This window comes from Gadus morhua, chromosome 12 (genome assembly GCF_902167405.1).
Source record: "Gadus morhua chromosome 12, gadMor3.0, whole genome shotgun sequence".
NCBI classification, from domain to species: Eukaryota; Metazoa; Chordata; class Actinopteri; order Gadiformes; family Gadidae; genus Gadus; species Gadus morhua.
In genome coordinates, this window is record NC_044059.1 from 1,410,440 (window position 1) to 1,435,154 (window position 24,715).

The following is a 24,715-nucleotide window of genomic DNA, read 5'->3' on the forward strand; positions in this document are numbered from 1 at the left end:
GGGTGCCTTTAAAGCGCTGTGGTAGCTATTTTTTCAACTTAAAAAAGCCCCCCAAATTGTAATTGAAATTAACTGGCACCGGTGGAAAACATACTATGTAGCGCTGACCTGCCGTATTCACTCACTGCTGCGAGAGGAGGGGCTCGAAACCTACCGGTCTGCTCGCACGGCGAAATGACATCACACCTCGCTGCACCATTTCCGGGTCACAGCTGTGGTACATGAGCTGTGTTGGAAATCGTTCCCTATTCACTCACTCAATATTCCCTATAGTGTTCATGATATAGTGCACTACATAGGGAACGAACAAACGAGAATTCGGACACTACGCTGAACATTTCTAAACGTCATTTGCGTCAGTAAATGCGCCAGGTATTTGTGTGACGCAGACAGATGCGCCAAGATCATGTAAACAAACCGGGCACTCTCGAGGAAAGCTGGAGGTTGTATTGATGTTGAATGTTGCATTTCCTTGAACAAGGTTTTTCTTATTAATTTTGAATGTTTAATTTTCTTGTTAAATTACAAATAAATGTGTTGATATTTCTAAACGAAAGCCGGAGACTCCATCATTAAATGCATTCGTTTTCGCCGCTTGCGGTTATTCAGCTTCTTCTTCTCCTCTGGAAAAACACGACCGCATTGCATTGTGGTATATGGGAGTAACACGTAGGGAACATCATATGTACACTCACATTTTGGGTATTTTAAGTGCACTATATAGTGCATGAAATTAACCACTGAGAATTCGAACAACACTACAAAATAGCGAGCACCCTATATAGTGCACTATATCCGTGATAGGGAACGATTTCGAACACAGCTACGAGCTGTGTGTCATCAGCGTGTGTCATCATGACAGCGCCGCCGGCGCCGACGCATCGAAACTTAAATCAGCGGAGGCTCACGGCTCACGCTGGTCCAAGGGGAAGACCATCGTATTCGTTTTTAAGAAAAAAATCGAAAAATAAAAACGCGATTATTTTCAAAGTGATAAATTATTATAAATAATTAATATTATACAATTATTATAAAGTTGCCCCCCCCCCCCCCCCCCCCCCGATAGTATAGACTATCGGCGATCGCTAGGGGGCACTATCGGACGATGGAAGCTTGTAGACGATTGCCCAACCCTATTGGGCACATTGAACAATATAATTGTATTATTGTGCCTTTCCTTTAATTTATGTTGAGATAAATTGGCAATGACTGTCAGTAACCATTCTTATATTTTGAGATAAATGGGATCATAATTATTCCTGTTATTCAATTTCCTTTGATTGGTGTTAATGGAGAGCCGAACAAAAACATAGGCTTATTTTAAAGAGCTGTTTACACTTATTTCAATTAAGAAGATGATTTGGAATGGAGTAGCCCTTCATATAGTTTCTCATCTATCGGGTAGCCCTCAGCTCCAGAAAGGTTGGAGACCCCTGGTCTAACAGACTGCAAGAGAAAGTGCTTTTTTTTCGTTCAAATGCTTCACTGAAAGAGCTTCACTTGATTAACTTATTTTCAACGAGAGATGGAGGATCACCAATAACTTAATAAACACTAGGTCAAAAGCATCAGAGTGAGTGAAGCTTTTGTAGAGGACGGCACATTTATAATTTCATTAAGGACATATCTGGCAAGTTGACAAAGTTTGGGATGGACACTGGCTTGGAACTAATCAAAATACATAATAAGAATGAGCTACTATGGTTGTTGGTTGTAGAAGAAGAAAATGAAAACATCCCCGAAGATGATTCGCCAGTATAATGCTCTCCACATCTGTATTAAAAAGCCAATTATCACCAGTACCTGCGGCAGGTGAAAACGCACTGGGCGTGACGATGAAACCCCTGGGGGCATCAGGAGTTCAGGGGAAGAACTGGGACGAATGAGAGGCTGGTCACGTGGGGCCTGTCCTCCCTCCTCATCAGCCCCAAGATCTCCAAGGGGCTCCTCGACCCCATGGACCCTCCCCAGCGAGCTTTGCTGCAGCCAGTTGCGCTTCTTGGAGACAGTAATGGAGTTGAGCATCGACCGACAACCGGGCGGCTCATTGGGTCGTTGGTTTGGCTCACGGCCCTGTGCATTCTCATCGGGAACTGAGAGAGAAAGAGAGAGTATTGTTGTTGCCACGTTCTACTAATAAATTATCCACATCTGAGGCATTTGTCAAATGTAAGATAATATGCATGTAGATATTTGACACTGGTTCTGGCTTTATCTTACCCTAGTTTGAATAAAAAAATATCTGTACCAACAAACCTTCCTTCAGTCCGTTTTGAAAATCTGCCTCTTCTGACATCACAAGTTGGCGTATCTACCTACATGTATGTCAGATATATCTAGGACCATACATCTAAGTGGACACGCCCACATGTGATGTCAGAAGAGGTAGGTTTTCAAAACGGATTGTAGTGGCTAATCACATTCACACCTGGAGGTATAATATGTCACCTTTAATGGGAATTAATGTACCCTTATTTGTCACACACCATTTGCCTATTCTGAGACAATGTCATTGTAGATTACAAACACTGAAATTGGGACCAAAAGGAAACGCGGCTTTTGACTTTTTATTTCCCACCTATTTTCTTTCTTGGTCCTCTTATTCTAAAGCTGGGGTCGGCAACTGGCGGCCCGTAGGCAATAACTGGCCCGCCAGACATAATATCTGGCCCACCAGATTATTCTGAAGTAATGATTTTTTTTTATTTTTTTTTTTTAAATATCGAATATCTATATCTGTTAGCTTAAATGTAAAGGGCCGGTTATAGGGAACTTTTTTTTCTTTCACAACCGTTTTTGAATTTAATTGTATCAAATCCTGCTACTACTCCCGGAAGGTTAGAGAATCGTCACGGTCCCACATAAGCTGCGAGGGCCTGAGCGGGAGTTATTGGAAACTATGCAATATTAAATGAAACGGAACCCCCCTCTATAGGCCTATATACAACAACCATGGCGACCCGACATTACGTATTTTTGTGTGATACTGCACGTAGAGAAAGGAAGGAGCTGTTGAAAAAAGTTCAGAAAAGATTTAAGACGCAAAGCTTTGAGACTTTGCTGTTTAACGCTGTTTCTCTGATGAGACTACTTCGCCTACAGCCCTATCCAACGGTGAGGAATGGAGGTTTGTGTGTGTGCGCAGTAAGGCAGCACCCGCCGTGGGGGGGGGGGGGGGGGGGGGGGGGGTGTGTGTGTGTGTGTGTGTGTGTGTGTGTGTGTGTGTGTGTGTGTGTGTGTGTGTGTGTGTGTGTGTGTGTGTGTGTGTGTGTGTGTGTGTGTAGTAAGTGTGGTTGGCTGCTTCTTTAGATGCGCATTACTGCCCTCTCTCCAGCATAAGGCCTTTCTACACTGCCAAGCAGGTTCGGTCGAGGCTTGGCACACCCGGCAATTTCACCGTCTTATCAAGTTTCCTGGGTAAAACCGAGGAGTCTAGAGTCTAGACCTCTTTAGAATAATTTGCATATTCTCGAATGTTTTTATTTTTTTATGAATGGAGACGTCCTCATGCAAGAATGAGTTCACGTCTGAGCGTAGGCTACAAACAGGATGAACTATTTACAAGTACAAAAACGTAAACAAATTCTTTATTTTGATGACCACTTTTGGGTTGAGAAAAGCCTCGTAAGGACAGGTCCTCAGCGTCTCTCTCGCAGATAGCACCATCTTTCAAGGTCTGTTTAATATGACTGCATCACCTTCTCTCACATGATCAGCAGCTCGCGGATTTCACTTTCTCTCCAGTTAGAACTGCTCATGATGATATCACTACGTTGTCTCTGTGGAGACAGTGCAGCAACACCTCTACCCAACGTGATCAGGCATGACATTTACGTGATTAGGGCATACACTTGTTTATAAGTACGTCTTTTAAGAGTCATCTAGTGCTTGGTAGGCATATGACTGAGCCAGCTGACGGGCCTACGTCACAGTTCCAGATGCACTTTCATTAATCAATTCCTTGAACTAGCCTTCGATAATGTTACCTACTGGCTGGACATTTTTTTGCTTGAGGCCAAACTTAGTTGCTGACCCCTGTTCTAAAGTATGTCATCTATATGCCATTGAGGAGTACAGTTACCTCAGCAAAAAATCATTTTGCACGGAATCCATTCAAAAGGCTGGAGAACGATTAGTATTTTGAATGCAGAAAAAAGAGGAAACCACAGGCAGTGAGCTGTGGAAGGATATTGTTGTTTTTTTTATAGTAAGTAGCGCCAGTGGCGAGGAGTGGGATGTGAATACACAAAAATATACGGTGGTGACGCACTGAGTCCTTTTCGTAGGCTGTATAGAGAATATGCATGTCGAAGCAAACATAGAGAATGAGTGCGTGTGTGTGCAAATAGCCGGCAGCTAGTAAAACACACCTTTTCCAACAAATCGCACAGCAACTGCAAATCATAGTCATTTGACAGGCCCCTTTTTCACCAAGTGTTGAAAGGCTGTAGGTTAATGAGCAGATGCGAAGAGGATGGGTGGGGGAACTGGTGCTGAGGACCTTGTTTTGTTATAACATGTTCTGCAGAAAGTCTGTGTAAAAAGATTGCTTCAATGACCGACTCCAAGATATGTGCCACTCTACACGCTATAATGACGAGGCTAACTTCTACTTTTCCTGTAGGAAATGCTTTTGAATGCAATGTCACCAGTCACCAGTCACCAGTCATCGCTCTGGCATACATATGTTTATAATTATATTCTCACTTGATGAAAAGTTAATCTACAGGGATACGTCTAGGCCTCTGTTCCGGTGTATGATTGTGCGTGAGTCATTAGGGGTCCTACGAAACCGTAGGCACCCTTTTGTTTTCGTTAGTATTATTAGGGATCCTACGAATCGGTAGGAACCCTATTGTAATCGTTAGTATTATTATTATTAGGGTTCCTAAGGAACCGTAGGAATCCTATTGTAATCGTTAGTATTATTATTAGGGGTCCTACGAAACCGTAGGAACCCTATTGTAATCGTTAGTATTATTATTAGGGTGCCCAGCACAAAGTGTGAAGGCAATGTATTGTAATTGTCAGTTTTATTATTAGGGTGCCAAGCACAAAGTGCAAAGGCAACCTATGTAATCGTTAGTGTCTTTATTATTATTCCGCCACGTTTGATTTACACAGCCTAAACCGCTTGCATGCTTTTATGAAACTTTAAACTCAAGATTAACAGAGAAGAAATATTACACTGATTGGCCCAAGGTGGTGCTATAGCAATAGTCCAAAAATGCTAACTTTGAACAAGCATATCTCGTGACCCCTTTGCCTTACAGTCATGAAACTTTGTTCACACCAGTGGAGGTGCATTGTTGAGAATAAAAAAGGTAGATTGTCCGGACTACTTTAATGAATCAATGCCCTTAAATAGGACTACTTTAATGCCTTTGACAATTATTTCAGGCAGGACGTTCCTCCCTCAGCCTCCATTGACTCCCATTCATTTCCCCGAAAGTGTTGGCGGCCGGTGAATAACATGGGGTTAAATGGGAGAGAGGAGGAAAGTCCTCCTCTGGGTGGGTGTGACTAGCTAAGGTATCTGGATCCCGCCTACGTCTATTCACGTATAGGCTGAAGCCCTGGTTGCACTATAAACCAATAAGCAGGAGTCCTGGCTGTGGAGCAGCCCGGAGGGAGGGTTTATCCCCTCAAGTCTATGTTACGAGAACCAACAAACCCGCGGCCGGGCTGCGGAGCCCGCGAGGAGGGTTTACTTGATCTATAAATTAAATCCCTCAATCTTAATTGGCTTAACACCATGACCAACATTCTGAAACACCCATTAACATCCACATTTGCCTCCTACAATGTAAGGCTTACAGCCCATGGAAATCGTTGTAAAATAGTGTTCTTGATGTTCTTTTAATTGTTTGTTACTCTGACCGTTCTGTTTGATAATGTGGAAAGGATGTTAGTGAATGATTCAGAGCATGATGCATTTTAAATTGCATCACTTTTGGTATTGTTACATTATTTTTCTTCAAACAATTGTAGCTGAAAATAAACATAGCCAAATTACAACCAAAAGCTTCAGTCATTGAGGGCAAAAATAGGCCCAATGATATGCCCAGATTTTTTTATTTAGTTTTACAAATCAAGAGTAGGCCTGATTTCACTAATTGGCTTTGCATCCTTTCCTTCTGCCCTTGTAGTCCAAGACATGCTGCCCACCTGCTTCCAAAGTCCAATGTTGCCACTGGTGGATTTGTATCAATTCACACGAGTATCCCTCCCTGCTATTTTGTAGTTCACCAAAACACCCTGGATCAACTTGAGTGTCACATACTTATGCCACAATAGGCCACCATCAGTGCAAGCAGGCCAATGGCAACCAAGCGTGCAGTCCTTCTTCCCTCACTTTAAAAACCACCAGCCGCCACTGGTTCACAAATGCACATCCTCATGTTGAAAAAATCTGCCTCAAGAATCTATGAATTGATCTTGAACTTTGTTCCCAAAGGATCCTAGGGTTTTTGACAAGAAACCTTTAGCAAATACAGTATCATCTATGAACCAATGTCTTCAATCTGACGGGGGAAGTCTGTAAGGGGAAGTCTGTACAATAAAGATCAACGAACCCAGGAGCCATTAACTTCTGAAAAACGTGTGGTTTAAAACGTGTAAAGACCTAAATGCTTATATAAACATCAAGATGGACTCCTATGATCTTGAGTCCAATGAAAAAGTTGGGGCGTGGCATCGAGATGGGCATGGCCTCTGACTAAAATCACCACAGTTCCTCGACGGAATGTTTGATTTGAGCGGGACCAACTTAGTGGCTGTTGGGGACCAAAGTTCTAACTGCTCAAGTAAGATAAAGTCGATTGACAAAACAACATGTCCGCCAGAGCCTCAAAATAGTCCAAATTTAACTTAACCTGTCATCATCAAACGATTAACCTCTCCAAATTGTATCTAGATCATACGATAGCGAGCGCTACAAGAATTAACTGAAAATGCAACCACTCCAAATTTTATCCAGATTCGCCCATAGGGGGCACTATAACCATTTAAAACATATAACTGAAAATGCATACTCTTGACAGACATATTTCCTGACCCCTTTTACCTACAGTCATGAAATCCTGTAGACAGTTGTTTCTCCTCAAGTTGAGCAAATTAACCTGTAACAAAATGGACGCTGACCAATGTTAGGTGCCAAAAGCCGAGGTTAATCACCAAGCTTGGTGTACTAAAAAAATCATAGGGGAAGGGTAACCAGGCTAAAGTTCATCAAAATAGGAATATAGGGGGTGCTAAAGCGATCAATTGAAAACTTTAAAGACTAATTACTCCTCAGCCGGTCGTGGAAGTTTGTGCGCCCATCAGCAGATCCAAGCTGAGGCTATTCCAGTGTTGTCAACTGTATGCAAACAAAAAAAGGTCTTAATGGTCTTTGTCAGGGTCTTTATGGTCTGCGTCACAGTCTTAATGGTCTATTAAGACTGTGCCATCTGCGCCATCTTTTAATATGGCGCAGATGGCACCCTATGTCGCCCTGTGTGCGACATAGCATAGCTCTCCGAGTCAAGTTTTTCATAGTTTTCGTGTTATTGATTTCTTTTCTTTCGTTTAATGTGTGGTATGTTAAGGCTAGTGTCAAGTATGAATGGGCGACACTGATACAGCTTGGTGAGATGAGTCACAAAGGACATTTTAACACCAAACTGCTCGACAACGCAGGGCCAGGCCGCAGGTTTGCCTGGCACCCCGACACCGACACGGAGGCGAGGCAGACGGGACAGAACGGAACGAAGACTCCGATTCCTCGTTAGCAAGGGAAGGCTAACCCTCCCGGCGATACTTCTCGCCAATTTCCAGTCAATGGGAAATAAAATGGACGACCTTCTCAGTAGGATGGCTACTCAGAGGAAAAACGTTTGCTTGTCAAAAAGTCCTGGAGCACCGACAACACGGTAATATCGCAGTTATCTACTGAAGACGTGGAGTTATTACCATAAAGTGCAGACCATTTTACCTACCTAGAGAACTGCAGTGCATTATACTGAGTACAGTGTATATCCCCCTCTCTGCTAACGAGGACAAAGCACTCAAAGTACTGCACGACATGATCTTAAGACATGAGAACTCTTACCCAGATGCTGCTTTTATTATCACAGGGGATTTTAAGCACTGTATCCTTCACAAACATATCCATAAACTCCACCAGCTCATTAACTTCCCCACCAGGGGTAACAACTAGAGCTGTCAGTTAAACGCGTTATTAACGGCGTTAACGCAAACCAAATTTAACGGCGTTAAAATTTTTATCGCGCGATTAACGCAATTATTTTATAAAAAAAAAAAAAAAACTTTTTTTTTTTTTTGGGCTCAAAACAAAGAAGCAGTAGCCTGACTGCTATGTTCAAATGACATTTGTTCAAAGCAGTCGTTTAATTGCACTATAGGCTCTTTTTTTGTATCGTCCTGTTTTGATCAGTGTATATGCCAATGTTGTTATCAATAAAAAATCATTTGCACAAGGCAAGCCGATGCACTTCACCATGTTGATAAGAGAATTAAAATGAGAAGAATTATGGGACAAAAAAATCAAGGGATATTTAGCATAGAAAAATAATTTGCGATTAATCGTGATTAATTAGAGTTAACTATGACATTGATGCGATTAATCACGATTAAATATTTGAATCGCTTGACAGCTCTAGTAGGAACACATTGGATCACTTCGGCAATAACATCAAAAATGCTTATGCTGCTGTCCCAAAACCTCACTTTGGAAAGTCTGACCACGTAGCAGTCCTGCTACGGCCCACTTACATCACAAAGCTGAAAGCAACCCCAGTCACAGTCAGAACTTTGAAGATGTGGACTGTGTGAACTGCAGGGCTGTTTTTAAGGGCACTGACATGAATATTGACACTGCTATATAGACTGGTGCACCTCAGTTTGTATTCCCTCCCGGACCATTCGTATGTTTCCTAATCAAAAGCCCTGGTTCAATGCCGATATACGCATGAAGATCAGGAGCCAGTGTGCAGCTTTCAAGTCAGGGGACACCGTGGAGTATAAGCAGGCTTGGTACGAGCTACAGAAGTCCATCAGAGCGGCCAAAAGAACATACTCCCAAAAACTTGAAAGATGCTACAGGGACATCAACACAAGGAGTATGTGGCAGGGAATACAGTCCATCTCCAACTACAGAAGTAACACAAACAGAGTCAAAGTTTGTGACTCCACCCTTCCAGACACACTGAACAGTTTCTATGGCAGATTCGACAGAACAGCGATACCCCTATAAAGTCCCCCCACAACACAGAGGAGACCGCGCTACAAGTAACACACACACACAAGTCCTTCGGGCTCTGAAGAAGGTGAACCCCCACAAAGCTGCAGGCCATGATGGGGTGGCTATGAAGGTATTATTGTAGCAAAAGTCTTTAGCACCTGTAACTGCAGATTTTGTATGCGTACACTAAAGTCACAAATGTGTAACAGTACATTTGAATTCGTAAATATTTTTTCTGCCATTGTAAACACAAAATAGGGTCTACGGGTTCACAAGTCTGTGTTACAGGTGCACACATACTATCCTGTGCATCACAACTTCAAAGAGTCATGCAATTTACACTTTTGCTACAATCATTGCAGCGCAGTTGGTGCAAAACACATTCGCACACCCATGTTTCATAATCTAAGAACATGCCCAAAATGTGTGCATTCGTAAACCCAAATGTGATCTGTGGGAATTTTCCTCACAAATAAAATATGCTAATAACGCTCCAGTCCATCGTTACAACTGCTCAAATCTGTACCTGCGAGTCTCAAAGGTGGGTCTTTTTTGCAGGTAGTTTTTTTAGGTGGTACATGAGTAGCAAAAGTGATTTGTATTCATATGAGGCAGAGCGTCCGTGGGCGGGACAAAATTGCAGCAGTAACCAATGAAAGTCGCCGACAGGGGGTTCATTTTTCAAACTACACTGGGACTATCCAAGCAGACCATTAAAATACATTGAAGGACACTTGCGGCATGTTAATGCAATAATTTAGGGGGAATTCAGTTGAACTAAGTAATTTAATTTGTCATAATGTAAGATACCCAACTCCGTTGTATAGGATGCCCTCTTGTCTACTTTCAAGACTCCAGAAAGTAAGAGTTTGCTTGGATGGTCCCAGTGTAGTTTGAAAAATGCTGCCCCGGCCGGCGGCTTTCATTGGTTAATGCTGCAATTTTGTCCCGCCCACAGACGCTCTGCTTCATACGGATACGAATCACTTTTGCTACACTTGTACCACATAGACGTGTTGCAAAAGTATCCACAAGAAAAACCACAGCTGAGACTCGTAGCAGCAGATTCGAGCAGTTGTATCGATGGACTAGTGCTCACTCATTAAAATGCTCATTGAACATAGCGATCTATATAATTTCATTTGTGAGGAAATATTTCACAGATGTGCAACTTCTGATGCATTAGTTCACATTTGGGTTTACGAATGCACAAACTGCACCAACTGCGCTGCAATGATTGTAGCAAAAGTGTCAAGTGTGAACCCTTTGAAGTTGTGATGCACAGGATAGGATTTGTGCACCTGTAACAGAGTTGTGAACTCGTAGACTCTATTTAGTGTTAACAATGGTAGAAAAAATATTTACGACATCAAATGTACTGTTACACATTTGTGACTTTAGAGTACACATGCAAAATAAATATTTACGACTTCAAATTTACTCTTACACATTTGTGACTTTAGTGTACGCATACAAAATCTGCAGTTACAGGTGCTAAAGACTTTTGCTACAATAATACCTTCATAGGGGGCACCCAGAGTCCTAAAAGCCTGCGCTGAACAATTTGGCAGAGATGTACACAGACATCTTCAACAACGGGTGCGTGGGATGGTTTCATGCAGGAAACCGTCCAACGCATCTTTAAATCATCAGTCATAGTTACAGTCCCTAAGAAACCAAATACAACCACAATGAATGACTTTACGCCAGTGGCACTCACGTCGGTGGCCATGAAGTATCTGGAGAAGCTAGTCCTACACTCCATCAACTCTGTGATTCCAGACACTGTAGACCCCCTACAGTTTGCTTACCGCACCAACAGATCAGTGGACGACGCGGTGGCCCTGGCACTCCATTCCACACTGGAACATCTGGAAACTAAAAAAACATACGCACGCCTCCCCTTTTTGGATTACAGCTCCGCCTTTAATACAATTCGGCCAATGAAGCTGATTGGGAAGCTGGCAGACCTTGGAGAAGCGACACCCACCTGCAAATGGATCCTGGACTTCCTTATAGACAGACCACAGGTGGTGAGGATTGGTACAAAGGTTTCTGCTGAGCTCACAGTCAGCACAGGAACCCCCCCCCCCCCCTTTTCTCACTGTATACATATGACTGTGTCTCCCCCCAGGACAATAACAGCATCATCGTTAAATACCCAGACGACATGACCATCCTTGGCCTCATCAGAGTGAGGGATGAGTCCTCTTACAGGGAGCTAGTCCACAGAGTCACTATCTATGGGGAGGATAACAACTTAGTTTTAAACGTAGACAAAACAAAGGAGCTAATTGTGGACTTCAGGAGGAAAGCCCCCCCACTGCAGCCCCTCACCATCAAGGAGACGGGGGTGGGGCGGGCTGACAATTATCAGTTCTTTGGCCTACACATTGCGGATAACCTGAGCTGGGCCCAAAACACTGCTAAAACAGTGAAGAAAGCACAGCAGCGGCTCTACTTCATCAGGCTGCTGAAGAAGACTGGACTTAAAGGTCAGCCCCTCACCAAGGCCTACAGAGGACGCGTTGAAGGCATCCTCTCCAGTGGCATCACGGTGTGGTTCGGAAACACCACACTGGGAGGAAATCGCTTCAACGGGTCATAAAGACTGCAGACTGAATCACTGGCTCCAACCTACCCCCCATGGACACACTGTACACACAACGCTGCAGGGGGAAAGCCCAGAGCATCCTCAAGGACAAACATCACCCGGCTCATGCTCTGTTCAGATGGAAAAACTCTGGCTTAACCTGCGACATCACTGGCCAGAGAGCATCTCAGCCCACTTTATACTTTTCTACTACTATACTTTTTCTTGTCATAATGCCATCATAGATATATATATATTTATACAACGGGGGACCTAAATCCAGCGATCTGATTGGTTCCCAACTGTTGCATAATGAGTGTATACATAACTGCTATGACGCCCGATCATTTTGTGAAAGTTTGCATATCACTCCGCGCCTGGAAGTAGAAACAGTTACAAAGTAAAACATATGTTGGATGATGGAGTGGGTGTAAATGTTGGTACTCCGGGAGTGAGCAAGGCGATGGAGAGACTAACGAAAGCTTAGGCACACGGCGAGTGAACTGCTCCATAGGATAAATTGCCGGCGAACCGCTCTATCGGAGCCCCTAAAGTGTGTTGCATAGCGACCGTCGATGCATAGCGGCAGCCAGGAGGGACTACTTTTTTGTATTCTTTAAGAAAACGGCTACTTTGACTGTCTTGGTTTCTTTTTAAATGTAGTGTGTCTATGACTTTCGTTTCGCCATAACAGTAACCGCTGTATAAAAGCCAAGTTTTTATACGGACCCTCCGCTGCGCGGCGGGCCGGACAACGCCCCTTAACAGTGGTATAATGAGCACATACCACAGCCTGGCATGATCTATTGCTTAAATATATATATATATATATATATATATATATATATATATATATATATATATACATACATACATAAACACATATATAATTGTTTTTATTGAAGAAGCAGACTCAGGTAGATTTGCACAAGAATCCCAATGTACCTGTACCGTCTTGTACCTGTGCAAATGGCAATAAACATATTCTTCTTCTTCGTCTATTAGGGTCTTCATGGTCTCTTAGGGACTTAATGGTCCATCAGTGTCTTGTTGGTGTGCTTTAGGCTTGGCCCCCGTAAAATGCTGCTTGCAGCTTTAATTAGGGGGCCAAGCACAAAGTGCGAGACAACCTATTGTGATTGTTAGTGTTTTTTATAATTATTATTATTATTAGTCCTACAAAACCTTAGGAACCCTATTGGAATCGTTAGTATTATTATTATTTTTAATTTTTATACAAAAACGATAAGTCAAAAGTTATGAAAATTGGCAGGCTTATAGTACTCGTTAAATGAGTAAGGGAAAACAAGGGATTCATCTTGAGGGATGGGTAAACAATGGATGTTGCGCAGCATTTATTATGACGTCATTATATAGACTCTCTAAGCACCCCCCCCCTCGGACTGACTTCCTGCGTCCCTGACATGCACCATTTGTCATAATGAACTTTCAAAGTCTGACCAATATGGTCAGATCATTCAGACTAAATGCAATGGCTACAACTTGACCAAACACCAACACTTTCTGATCTGCGGCCTCTCTCCAATGCAGACTGGGCCTTTAAATAATTTTGCAAGTGTCCGTTTTGAAAGTGGGTTTTGAAACAGTATGCTTTAGAAACATGGTTGGTGATTGTTAACTTCTGGTAAAGCAGTTTTTGAGGCATACCAATGTCATATTTCCATACCGACCAAGCTCACCATACTTCCACGAACTGAAGACTTCTATTTCTCAAATATACTCTAATCTGCCCTTTGCAGTCTACATGTCCATGGCATTTAGTGTAGTATTATGGCGTCAGACTCATGACCAGTGTTGGGAACGTTACTTTAAAAAAGTAATTAGTTATAGTTACTCACTACTTGTTCCAAAAAGTAACTGAGTTAGTCACTTAATGGCCCTCATTTATCAAACGAGCGTACGACAGAAAACGTGCGTAAAATGGACGTACGCTCATTTCAACGTTGAGCTTGGCATTTATCAATTTGAACGTGAGCGCAGGCTGCGATGAAATCTCACGTCAGGTCTGAGCTCGTGTATGCAAGTTTTTTTGGCGCAACATACGGGTATTTCAATGATGAATAGTGCAGCACAAGTAGCCCATGTTCAACATCTGTATTAATTACTAATAAATTGGAATTAGCCCAGCCGTTCAAACAATTACAATCAAGTCAGGCCTAATTAAAAACAGTATTACTATGAAAATAATTAGAATGTGACAGGTGAAATGTTTATTCAGCTGTCTATATTAACAGGAGCTTTGCCAAATAGGTGATCGTGTCTCAGCGATGGCAGATCTGGCTCTGTTAAGGACCTCAACGCACAGACGAGAGAGTTTTTCGAGACCGCGCCGATTTTTTTAAGGAGGGCGATATGGCTCTTGAGTCGTTTTCGTCTCCCAAGGCATCTCCTGATGGAGCTATGCAATGCTTTGGAGCCACAGTTAAGGCGAGAAACTAGGCGATCAAACGCAATACCTGTGCAGGTTTGCTCTACCTTGGGATTGTTGGCCACCGGGATCTTGCAGCGGGAGATCGGGGACAGGTCTGCTATTTCCCAGCCAAGTATTAGCCGAACCATGCCAGCAGTTTTGGCAGCTATAATGTCCCTCTCCGAACGTTCTATTAAATTCCCATATAATAACGATCAGCAAACTGGAATCAAACGGGATTTTTATGCTATTGCTAGGTTTCCAAATGTGATTGGTGTGGTTGATTGTACCCATGTGCGTATGAACCATCTATTAATGATTACGCGTACATCAACCGCAAAAGCTACCATTCAGTTAATGTTCCGATTATTTGCGATGCCAGAATGTCAATCCTGAACATGGTAGCCCGATGGCCTGGGGGCACGCACGATTCTTTTATTTTCCAAAATAGCAACGTTGGGCATCGTCTACATCAGGGCGCACTACATGGTCAGAGTCATCTCGGTGAGTTACGCTGCAGTCGCACTGCACCGGCCTCCTCCCGTTTCTTGCTTGGCCGGCTTCACAGCCGCAACACGTTTTTTGGTGCTGAGCTTCATGTCAGACCATTTTTTCTTCACCTTGTTCGGAATTAAATAACTTTAACGGAATGCAAACAATAGCATATATGTGAAATGTTTTAGCTGGATAACAGAAGTTGTACATTTAATTTATTATTTAATTAATTTAATTAACAAACCTCTTCCGTAGCCCGACGAACATTGGAAACACTATTCACTGCAACAGTTATTTCCTTCCATATAGCATTATTTTGCTGGCCTTTAATGCCAGCTTTTAGGCTACCAAATAAAACCAGACGGTTCGCATCCACAAGTGACCCAAGCGTCTCTATTTGGGTCTCGGAAAAATTCCTCTATTTTACCGTTGGACGTTTCTCCATGTCGTAAAAGTTAGGGGCGAGACTTCTGAAGACGTGCTTTTATATGGGCGTGTTAGGTTAATTGCGATCGATCTCAGCCGCCGTATTTATCAACACCAAGATTCTTCGTACGCTGGGATTGGTGTGATACGAAGGTTTCGTAAATCTCACGTGGGTCCTATCGTAAGATGAATCATGCGTTCAGATTTGCGCTCATTTCTACGTTCGTTTGATAAATGAGGGCCAATTTCTCTATAATAAAAGTAACTAGTTACCAGGGAAAGTAACTTTTTGCATTAATGTAAAAGGAAGTTGCTATATGTCAAAGAATTTGGATTTTTCTGAGCAGTTTTCACTTGTCCTTAATGTGTTAAATGGTTGAACTCCCCAATCAAGGCCCTGATTTTTTTTCCAACTTCCAACAGATTTTTCTTTGCAGCCTTTTTGCAAAGGCTGTGGAACATCTGCTGAATACTTCAGAAAAGCCCAACTTTTCATTGGATTGCTTCGGACTCGCCGAAGCAATCCTGCTTCATCGAATCAGTTTGGTGTGCGGGTGTGTGTGGTGTGTGTGTGTCCTGGCTTGTGTGTAAAAACACTGGCTCCGATTGGCTACCATGAAACATGACTGCCATAGCCAATCATAATCGCTTATCTCGTTGTTAACCTGTTTCCTCACTAGCAGTTTGTGTTTGGAGCCAGGGGTGCGTTCAGGTTACGCAGTTTATTCAATCAATTCATAGTATCGCACCGCATTTAACGTACAGTAACGGTAATGGCGTTGTAACGACGGAAACAGTAATTAGTTAGATAACCCCGTTACTGAAAAAATAACAGCGTTACCTAACGCCGTTCTTACAAACACTGCTAATGACTCATGACCATGGGCTCGCTGGTTGAAGTCAGACCTCAACCAACCATTCTGATTGACATCAAATAATGTTTACCATAATCTATTCATTCGTTCAAAAATGTGTCATTTAATGAAAATGTTAAACCACATCGTACAAGAGAATAGGATAAAAATTACAAAGAAGGAATTTACAAAAGCAATACCAAATGTTTAAACTTTGATCATTGTATACCAAGTAGAATAGGGAGAAGAGAGAGAGAGAGATCTATCGAGGTTAATTTGTCCTGAAAGTGGCGAGTCTTTGGGTCGTTGAAAATCTCTATGCAAGGGATTATGCGTAGAACGCCGGTCATTATCGGGAAAATAAGCCCAGACAGTCGAGACAGAGCGAACAGGACACCGACGCACGTGTCTTGCTTCGCCCTCAAGGGGCTTACTTTCGATAATGACCCTTGACGTTCTATACATAATCCCGCTTATTACACGGATACCTGCCAAAACGAAAGACTTACTTCACATGCTGTGTCTATCTACAATTTATTTGTCACCAGCATTCGTAGTGTTGATCTGCAGAGATATAATCTACCAACGACGCTTAGCAACCGAAGACCCTGAAGTTGAAGTTGTGAAGGGCCCATGCAAGTGAACGGAGCGTTCCACAGCATTGAGAAGAGCTGTGTAATAATTAAATATAATGTATTATAATTATTATTAAACAAACCCTCTTAGCTTAAGGGTTGCTTTACCCGTGTTTGACAAGGCGACTTCATTAAGACTTCAACCATGCAGCAATCCTTTAAACCCTTGGTGTTCCTCTTTCCACAAAGGAATGGAGACTTTACCCTTGAATTTGTTGAATTGAGTTGACTCCCTTTGTGGAGGCTGTGTTTGTCAATAAAATTGTTTATAAAATAGTGTATAAAACAACTTTCACTGCAGTTCTTGTGATTTAATGCAATGCTGAATTTAATACGCAACACAATATAGCCATTGTAGTCGTTAGACATTACCTCATTAAATAGGTTGTCATGAAGATCATTTGAGCTTTTACCTTTACCCAGGACTGGGGTGGAAACCCTATACTATAGGGAATATGCCCGTTAATTATAGATGATCATGCTCGAGTGGGTCTTATGAGCAGGAAGTTTGTTGAGCTAGCCATTAATCCTGGCAAAATTATTTTATTTTTTTGTAATTATTGAGAATTTTGGTTTCTCTGACTGCTTTGAAATATTTAATCACATGAGAGCTCTGAGTTCTGGTAACATATAGTTGGCAAGAGGATGATTCACACAAAATTGTTGTCAACATGCCATCTTCTCTGAGGGGTCTTTCATAACTGGAAGAGGAAGCATGCTACAACAAGTACAGCATTCCAGACCACAGCTTTAGATTTACAGCCGTTCTCCCATATCATTCCACTACAGTACACTTCCAAGCCTTATTTAGGTCCCAGGGGAAAAGCAGGTTAAAGTTTAACACATTCAAAAAATAATGTTGAGGGGATTGCTTGTAATTTCCCTCTCACATTAAAAGGTTTGGAGAATCTCTTATTTTAAGATAATGTAGGTACATAGTAAGCTGGACCTTACGTAAAAAGGAATGTCATGTCATGTCACATTCTGTTAGGATATTTGACTACTTCTCTGTGATGCATTGATTTGAAGGTAGCATTTCCAAATCTGGGGAACATAGTCACCAAAAGCAATGATGGCCATTCATTAAAATATACATATTTTGAGAAACATTTGGATTTGCATGCCCACATATACTGCACAAAACACAAATACACTCTACACAGAACAAGCACTCTTTTGTTCTGCTAAATCATGAACCTCTTTCTGAGCCCCTGGTCCCTACTAGGGTTGCAAAATTCCGGGAATTTTCAAAGTTTGAAACTTTCCAAGGGAATTAACAGGAATTTATGGGAATTAACGGGAATGTATGGGAATAAACATAAAAATGACAAAAATGTAGGTTGGCTCTTACAGGGGACTTGAATATAGTTGGGGAAAATATATTTTATCATAATCTTGACTAACACAACCAGATTTCATGACACGCACACACATCCATTTACAGACTAGTATATTAAAAAATATATTGTTTAGAGGTAAGCGTCTATTCATGTCACGAAAATTCATGGCATATTTCCAGATGTCTCCATACTTACATTTAGTTAATTTTATTAACCTCACTGACAGAAAATATAGGTGGAGGAGGGAACAACGTTTCTGTTGCATAAGAACATTACGGGAAGGTAATGATTGTTCCAGGTATTAATCGAACTTTCAGGCGTTACCAGGGAAACAAAGTTATGGCTTGTGAAAAACTTTATATTTGAATGGGAAAAAATGTTAACGGTCCAAATTAGAGGTGCACCGAAAATTCGGCAACCGAAAAAATTCGGCCGAAAACGAAAAAAAAGACACATTCGGCTTTCGGCCGAAAGCCAAATGAGTGGCCGAATCGGAGGCCGAAAGTGGTGGTGACGCAAAATTATACAATCTTGTTTGATTACACAAGCAAGGAGCACAGGCCACCTATACGATCTCAAAATAATAAAATGTAACAATTACGCCACCCCCTCTAGCTTTTTATAGGTTGTGAGTTGTTTTGTTTATCTCGCCATGAACCGCGGGAATGTTTAATCTAACGTTCGTAAGCTAGTGAAAAGGTTAATTGAAGCGGCGGAGAGAGCAATTTGTCAAGCTAAATCTCTCCTTAAGCACGGATCACAGAGTTCATTCTTAAGCAGATATAATATGGCATCGTTTGTAGCCTGAACGATACATTCAAAGTTTCACGGGAAGATTGATGAGCAAGAAACATGCACCGGCACAAACAGGCTTCTCCAAGATGGAGAATATGGTTGTGTGGTTATTGATTACTTAAATATACATTCACTCCTATATCTGATTATGTTATTTCCAACTGACTGGTTCCTTATATTGTATCTATTTAATGTAGCTCAATCTAGGGCTGCAACAACGAATCGATAAAATCGATAGAAATCGATTACTAAATGCGTTGGCAACAAATTTGGTCGTTGATTCGTTGTGTCGCGCGATTAATAAGTTACTCATAGGCGCAGCACTGTTTACAGCCAGCCGCCGACAGGTTGGTTCACGGTTCATGCACGCGCACAGCGAGCTTTAGTGTGAGCGACCACAGCTTGTATTTTGGTCATATCTTAAAACTGGACTGTAGGCCTACATAAAAGGGTTGTACCTTCACTGTCTTTGGGTTAAAAAAACTCCTTCAACTCAGTATCCGTCTAGTCCAACCGAAAACTGTCAGCTACTGCTGCTGCAGAGTGCAGACGTTGTGCCGACGGGCTCGGAGTCGGCACCGCGTGCATCACCAGTCATTCAAAGCAGCGGTAGTAATCACACAACCGGACGGTGTAGAAAGTCCCGTCAGTTAAAAATAGTAATGGAGTTTTTAAATCCATGTTAAAATCGGCAGGATATAGAGCTAGCTAGCTTAAAAAAAAAAACTAACCAATGGTCACAAACAGTGTCAAATGTGATGTGTTCAGGTTGGCTCAGTAATATGATTGATGCGTTCAAATGCAGCAGTAAAAAAAATAAGAATTGAGATTTTGGTGAAAACTTGTTTTCCCAGTAATATAAAATAGGGTTAGGACATATGCTTAGGACACTGATAATTTGTTATATTGCATGTTTATGCATTTATTTGTGTTGGAAGGCTTTTGAAATGTGTTGTAATTATTGTTGTTGTTTAGAAATCAATTTACAGAGACTTTACACTTGATAAAGACAAAAAACAGTTAATATTGTGAAGCCAAGTTTAAGAAAAAAGAGGGGGGTAGAGAAATGAAAAGGGTAGAAAAGAAGATGAAAGGAAAGGACAGAGGGGGTTGGGGGGGGCTCAATTGTTCTCAAAACCGCAATACAAATTCAGGGTGTTGTGTTTTTCTCCAACATTTGAAGATTTCAAATATACATTTTTCCTTGAAAAACATGTCTAAACATTTATTGTAAGCAGTAGATTTAAGCAATATTCAAAAATAGTGTTTTGACAACTTTAAACGGAACCGTCATTTTCGGTTTCGGTTTCGGTATTCGGCCAAGCGATTAATTATTTTTCGGTTTCGGTTTCGGCCACAAATTTTCATTTCGGTGCATCTCTAGTCCAAATGTTAAAAATCGATTTTGACCCTCGGGAACGAATAATCGAAATAATCGAATATTCTGACCCATCCCTAATCGGTTATATATTGTATATAATTAAGCCACAACATGGATAATGCTTTTCATGATACAGATGCTTTTGTTAATTTGATTCTCACTTAAAAAAAGAGCAATGCATAATCAACAATCATTAAAAATATCAAACCCACCACCATTATTATCTAGAGGGCGGGAGTTAGTCGTTATTGTGTAACGATTGTGACTGATAGTATACCCTAAGTTCTTATCATTTCAGAGTTAACCCAAAAATCGACCTAAATAAGTTTAGAAGAGGAGGAAGAGGAGGAAAAGAAAGAGCCCACCGCCTTGTTAGAAATTCAGACAAACAAAGCAAGATAACGCTGGAGACGCAATCGCTTTGCTAACCATCCAAGAGAGAGGAGACGGGGGGGGGGGGGGGTGAAGAAGAGAGTGAAGGCGGGGGGGGTCATCCACCAGATGATTTGGGCTATGTATGAAGGAGGATGAAGGAGTGATCAGACGAAGAGGAGGGGGTGCTTTGTATGAAATGAATCCCCGGGGTTTCGGGGCCCGCATGAGGGAGCCCTCCTACCTGGATGTTGCTGTGGCGACGACGCAGTGGACTGCCGGGGGGACTTGGGAACCGGCTTGTCCCCGCCGTGACCCAGCGGTTTCACCCTTTGGGCCCCACGAATGGCCTCCTGCTCCCATGCCTTGTGCCCCGCTGGCGGGCTGGAGGAGGAGGTAGACGAGGAGGATGATGACGAACCCTCGATGCGCTGCTTCATCTCCGACGACAGCAGGGGGCCCTTATGCATCCATTCCTGCATCTTGTTCACCGTGACACCATAGTGGTGACCCTGTCTAGCCAAGGTGCAGGTGGGGGCAGCCAGAGTCTGTGCACCCGTGGGATCCTTGGGGGCATCAGGCAGGGGGGTGTCTGCGTTGTTGTTGTCGGATGACCCTGTGAGGCTGGCGAAGGAGCCCCCGCTCGCGTACAGCATCCGGCATGAATTGCCCACACCGTCCTGAGGCTGCTCATTGCTGCTGGTGGCCTCTTGGTTAGCAGCCTGGTGGCCTCCTCTTCCCTCCTTCTGAACCTCTGGCCCTGTAGGCTCCACCACAGCCAAGTCCTCACACAAATCAGGACTCCCGCTGTCGGCTGCGCCCTCCCACATGGCCACAGGCCCTCTTCTACAGTGGTGATAGCTGATAGCGCCGTCGCTAGCCGAGCGTGGTATGGGGGGTCCCGAGGAGCTGGTGATGGAGAGGAGGTTCCCCAGGCTGCTGCTGTCCAGGGGGCTGATGCTGTCTAGGGGGCTACTGCCCCTGCACCAGGACCCAGGCGTCCCGCTGACGCAGAGCAGGTTGGGGTTGGAGTCCGACAACCGCTGGGGGCTTTGGTCCCCCCCCGACGACCAGGAGTCGCTGTCCATATTCTTTACTGAGAGCCTGGAGCACAGGCTGTCCCTGGAGGGGCTGCTGCTAGAGGAGTACGTCTGCTGCTTCTTACCATCACTATGCTGCTGCTGCACGTCCAGGTTGATATCATGCATGGCATTGATGAGGAGATAATAGGCCTCTTTCAGCTGGCTCCGGAGCCGGTCGGTCTCTTGGATGCTGATGTCCCTCAACCCCTGGCCTCTATCCTTCCTGCTCTGGACCACTTCATGGTTCTTCCCACGTGTCATCTCATGTGCACCATTTCTCACACTTTCGTAAAAGGGCAGTATTTCGTTATCGTAGTAGTCCTCGTCTTCACTGTCCAAAGAGTGGCGAATGGGGGACCCTTCTGTTGCACACAGCGATGACATGTTTATTTCTGATTCCGTAGGGAAATAGGTTGGGCTCTGAAGGTTGATCAACCTGATTTTGCCAGAGAACTCTGAGCTTTCATAGCTCTCAATGTTTCTGATTAAAATGGTCTCCTCGGTATTACTTCCTGTGAGGCAATAGCTTGGGTCACAAGTTGGATTTATGAGTGTGGTGCACGTTGCAGATTTTGTATTTATAGGTCGGTTATGGTCATAATTAGAATCGGCGTTATGTCGACGCTGGTTTACAGCCACAACACTCTCCGCCATGTGCTGCATTCTTAAAGAACGATCGCTGCTTCCATATCTATGAACTCTTGCTTCTTTGTCCAAACATACGCTGACTGTATCGAGGTCAGAGATGCGGGCGGCATCGACAACTTCTGTACTATTTGAGTATAATTGTGTATGGGAGACGTGATGGTTGTGGTTTTCCCCAAAACCAATTGAATCGCCTACGCTGTACTTCCGCGGAAAGTGTTTTCCCGGTGTGTGCAGACCTGCGACGCGTTCCCCACTGGGCAGCCCCGCTTTGCCTAAAGAATATGGCTCCTGAAGGATCGTATCCTTACCATAGTCCCAAAACTGCACACCTCTTTGAAGTGGGACCCCCAGGAGCTCCTCATTAACCCGATATCTACACCTGCTGCTGGTCGGCTCTCTCTCCTCGCTACTGGGGTTCATGCGACGACTAGAAACCTCGTAGCGGGGACAAGCACTTGCAAAGACCACACGTTTCGACTTCCGGAAAAGAAAACCCCCGACTTCTACTAACGCCCCGTTGTCAAAATTCTCGTAGGTACTCATTCTTTCAGGCGCCGGTCCACAGTCCAGCTCTGTAATAAAGAATATCGAGTCAGTCTCACTGTTTTGCTGTTGCAGAAGTACTATGTCTTTACCTTCCCCGTCCTTCTTTGCAGTAGCAGCCGAACAACCGTATACACCACCGGCTGACGCTCCTTTCTTCAATTTCTTTCCCCGAAGTTTCGCAAGTATAGTCCTCCGCAGAGGATCAGCCATTCCTTTTCAGCCAGTAATTCCTACAGTTTTCAGCACACTAGTTGCAAAAGGGAAAGGGATAAGCTGCCTCTCGCTCGAACTCGCTGGGCTCAAACGGGATCTGCTCCATAGTCCGCTGTCACGCCTGTCGATTTGCGCTTTGGCTCTCCTCCCTCTCCACTCAACTGCACCACCACCGCTTCTCTTTGGCATCCTCACATTACTCTCTCACTCACTCACTTACTCACAAACTACGTGCATACGCAACACGCGCTCTTTCATTTTTCTCTGAGACTCTAGCGCCTCTCTCGACCTGGCCAATACTTAAAGCTTAAAATATGTATAATATTTACAGGCGATACTGAACGTAACCCCTACCAGACCAGGGGCCCGTTTCAGAAAGCAGGTTTAGTGAAAACTCTGAGTTAGTTAACCCTGAGATGAGGGAAACTCTGGTTTTTCAGTTTCACAAAGCCAGTTCAGCTTTACTCTGAGTCAGTTACCCTGGCAACATACTCCGTGAACCTAACCTGCTCGCTGGCAGGTTTTCTTCAACTAACCCCGAGTTTCTCCTGCTCTTACGTTGAAGCCTGCAGACTGAAGGCAGTGGCAGACATGGCGTGTCCTTTTATTGAAGAGCCAGTTGAGGTCGAGGCGCAGATACTTGGATGTTTTATCATTCCCTGATGAGTAGCTACCTGTTTGAGCGTTTCCATTTCTCTGCATCATCAATAAATTATATAAACAATATTCTCAGCCCTCACATCGCTCACATGACACATCGTGGACACGCTCTCAGTTCCGAGCAAATTCTTTGTATTGCACTTCGTTTTTCTGCCAACGGCAGTTTTTTGTATAACGTCGGTGATGCAGAGCATGTGTCCAAGGCAACTGTCTGTCGGGCTGTCCGAAATGTGACACTTGCACTGAAACGGCTACTATGCACGTTTGTAGTGTTCCCAAGTCACAGACCCACCAGACTTCTCAAAGAAGAGTTCCACAGAATTGCAGGTATCAGTCTAAGCAGTAATTCATTTATGTCATAAAGCTTTGAGACTTGAAGCACTAATCAGTCAATTTGATATATTTTAGGGTTTCCAGGTGGGATTGGCTGCATAGATGGCACTCACATTCCTATCATAGCTCCTTCAATAAATGAAGGAGATTATGTGAATAGGAAATCTGTCCACAGCATTAATGTACAGGTAGGCCTAAATAATAGCCTTTAACATTCCAAATGAAATATGCTTCACTATACAGCTAATTACTGTTCTCCACTGTGAAGATCATATGTGACGCAGCCCACATGATAAATAATGTGGAAGCGAAGTGGCCTGGGTCTGTGTATGACTCACGAATGTTTCGTGAGTCTACACTGAGTGCCAGATTTGCCCGTGGTGAGTTTATATATACATAATTTATGTATCCAGTATATAGTTATATCCTATGATCAATATTTTGTTTCCTCCTATTACAACTGAAACAATAAAGTGTATCTTGTATTATCATAGGAGAGTTTGATGGTTATCTACTCGGAGACAGAGGGTACCCCTGCCAGCGCTATCTGCTGACCCCTTACCCTGACCCTGACCCTTGCCCACAGCAACACTACAACTTGGCTCACTGCAGGACACGAGCCAGATTGGAGATGACCATCGGCATACTCAAGGCCCGGTTCCAGTGC

The 24,715-nt window shown here is 43.2% G+C and overlaps 1 protein-coding gene across 1 annotated transcript in view; it reads right to left on the reverse strand.

Annotated features, from left to right (window-relative positions):
- The window catches only part of syde2 (synapse defective 1, Rho GTPase, homolog 2 (C. elegans)), an 86,636-nt gene extending 63,197 nt beyond the window's left edge, over nucleotides 1-23,439 (reverse strand). Inside the window, exons 1-2 of the mRNA XM_030372742.1 lie at nucleotides 20,811-23,439; nucleotides 1,804-2,093 (exon numbers count right to left, since the gene is read on the reverse strand). Coding sequence (XP_030228602.1) covers nucleotides 1,804-2,093; nucleotides 20,811-23,052 — 2,532 coding nt within the window. The 5' untranslated portion in view covers nucleotides 23,053-23,439. The remainder of the gene's footprint in view (nucleotides 1-1,803; nucleotides 2,094-20,810) is intronic.
- Nucleotides 23,440-24,715: the final 1,276 nt, after the last annotated feature.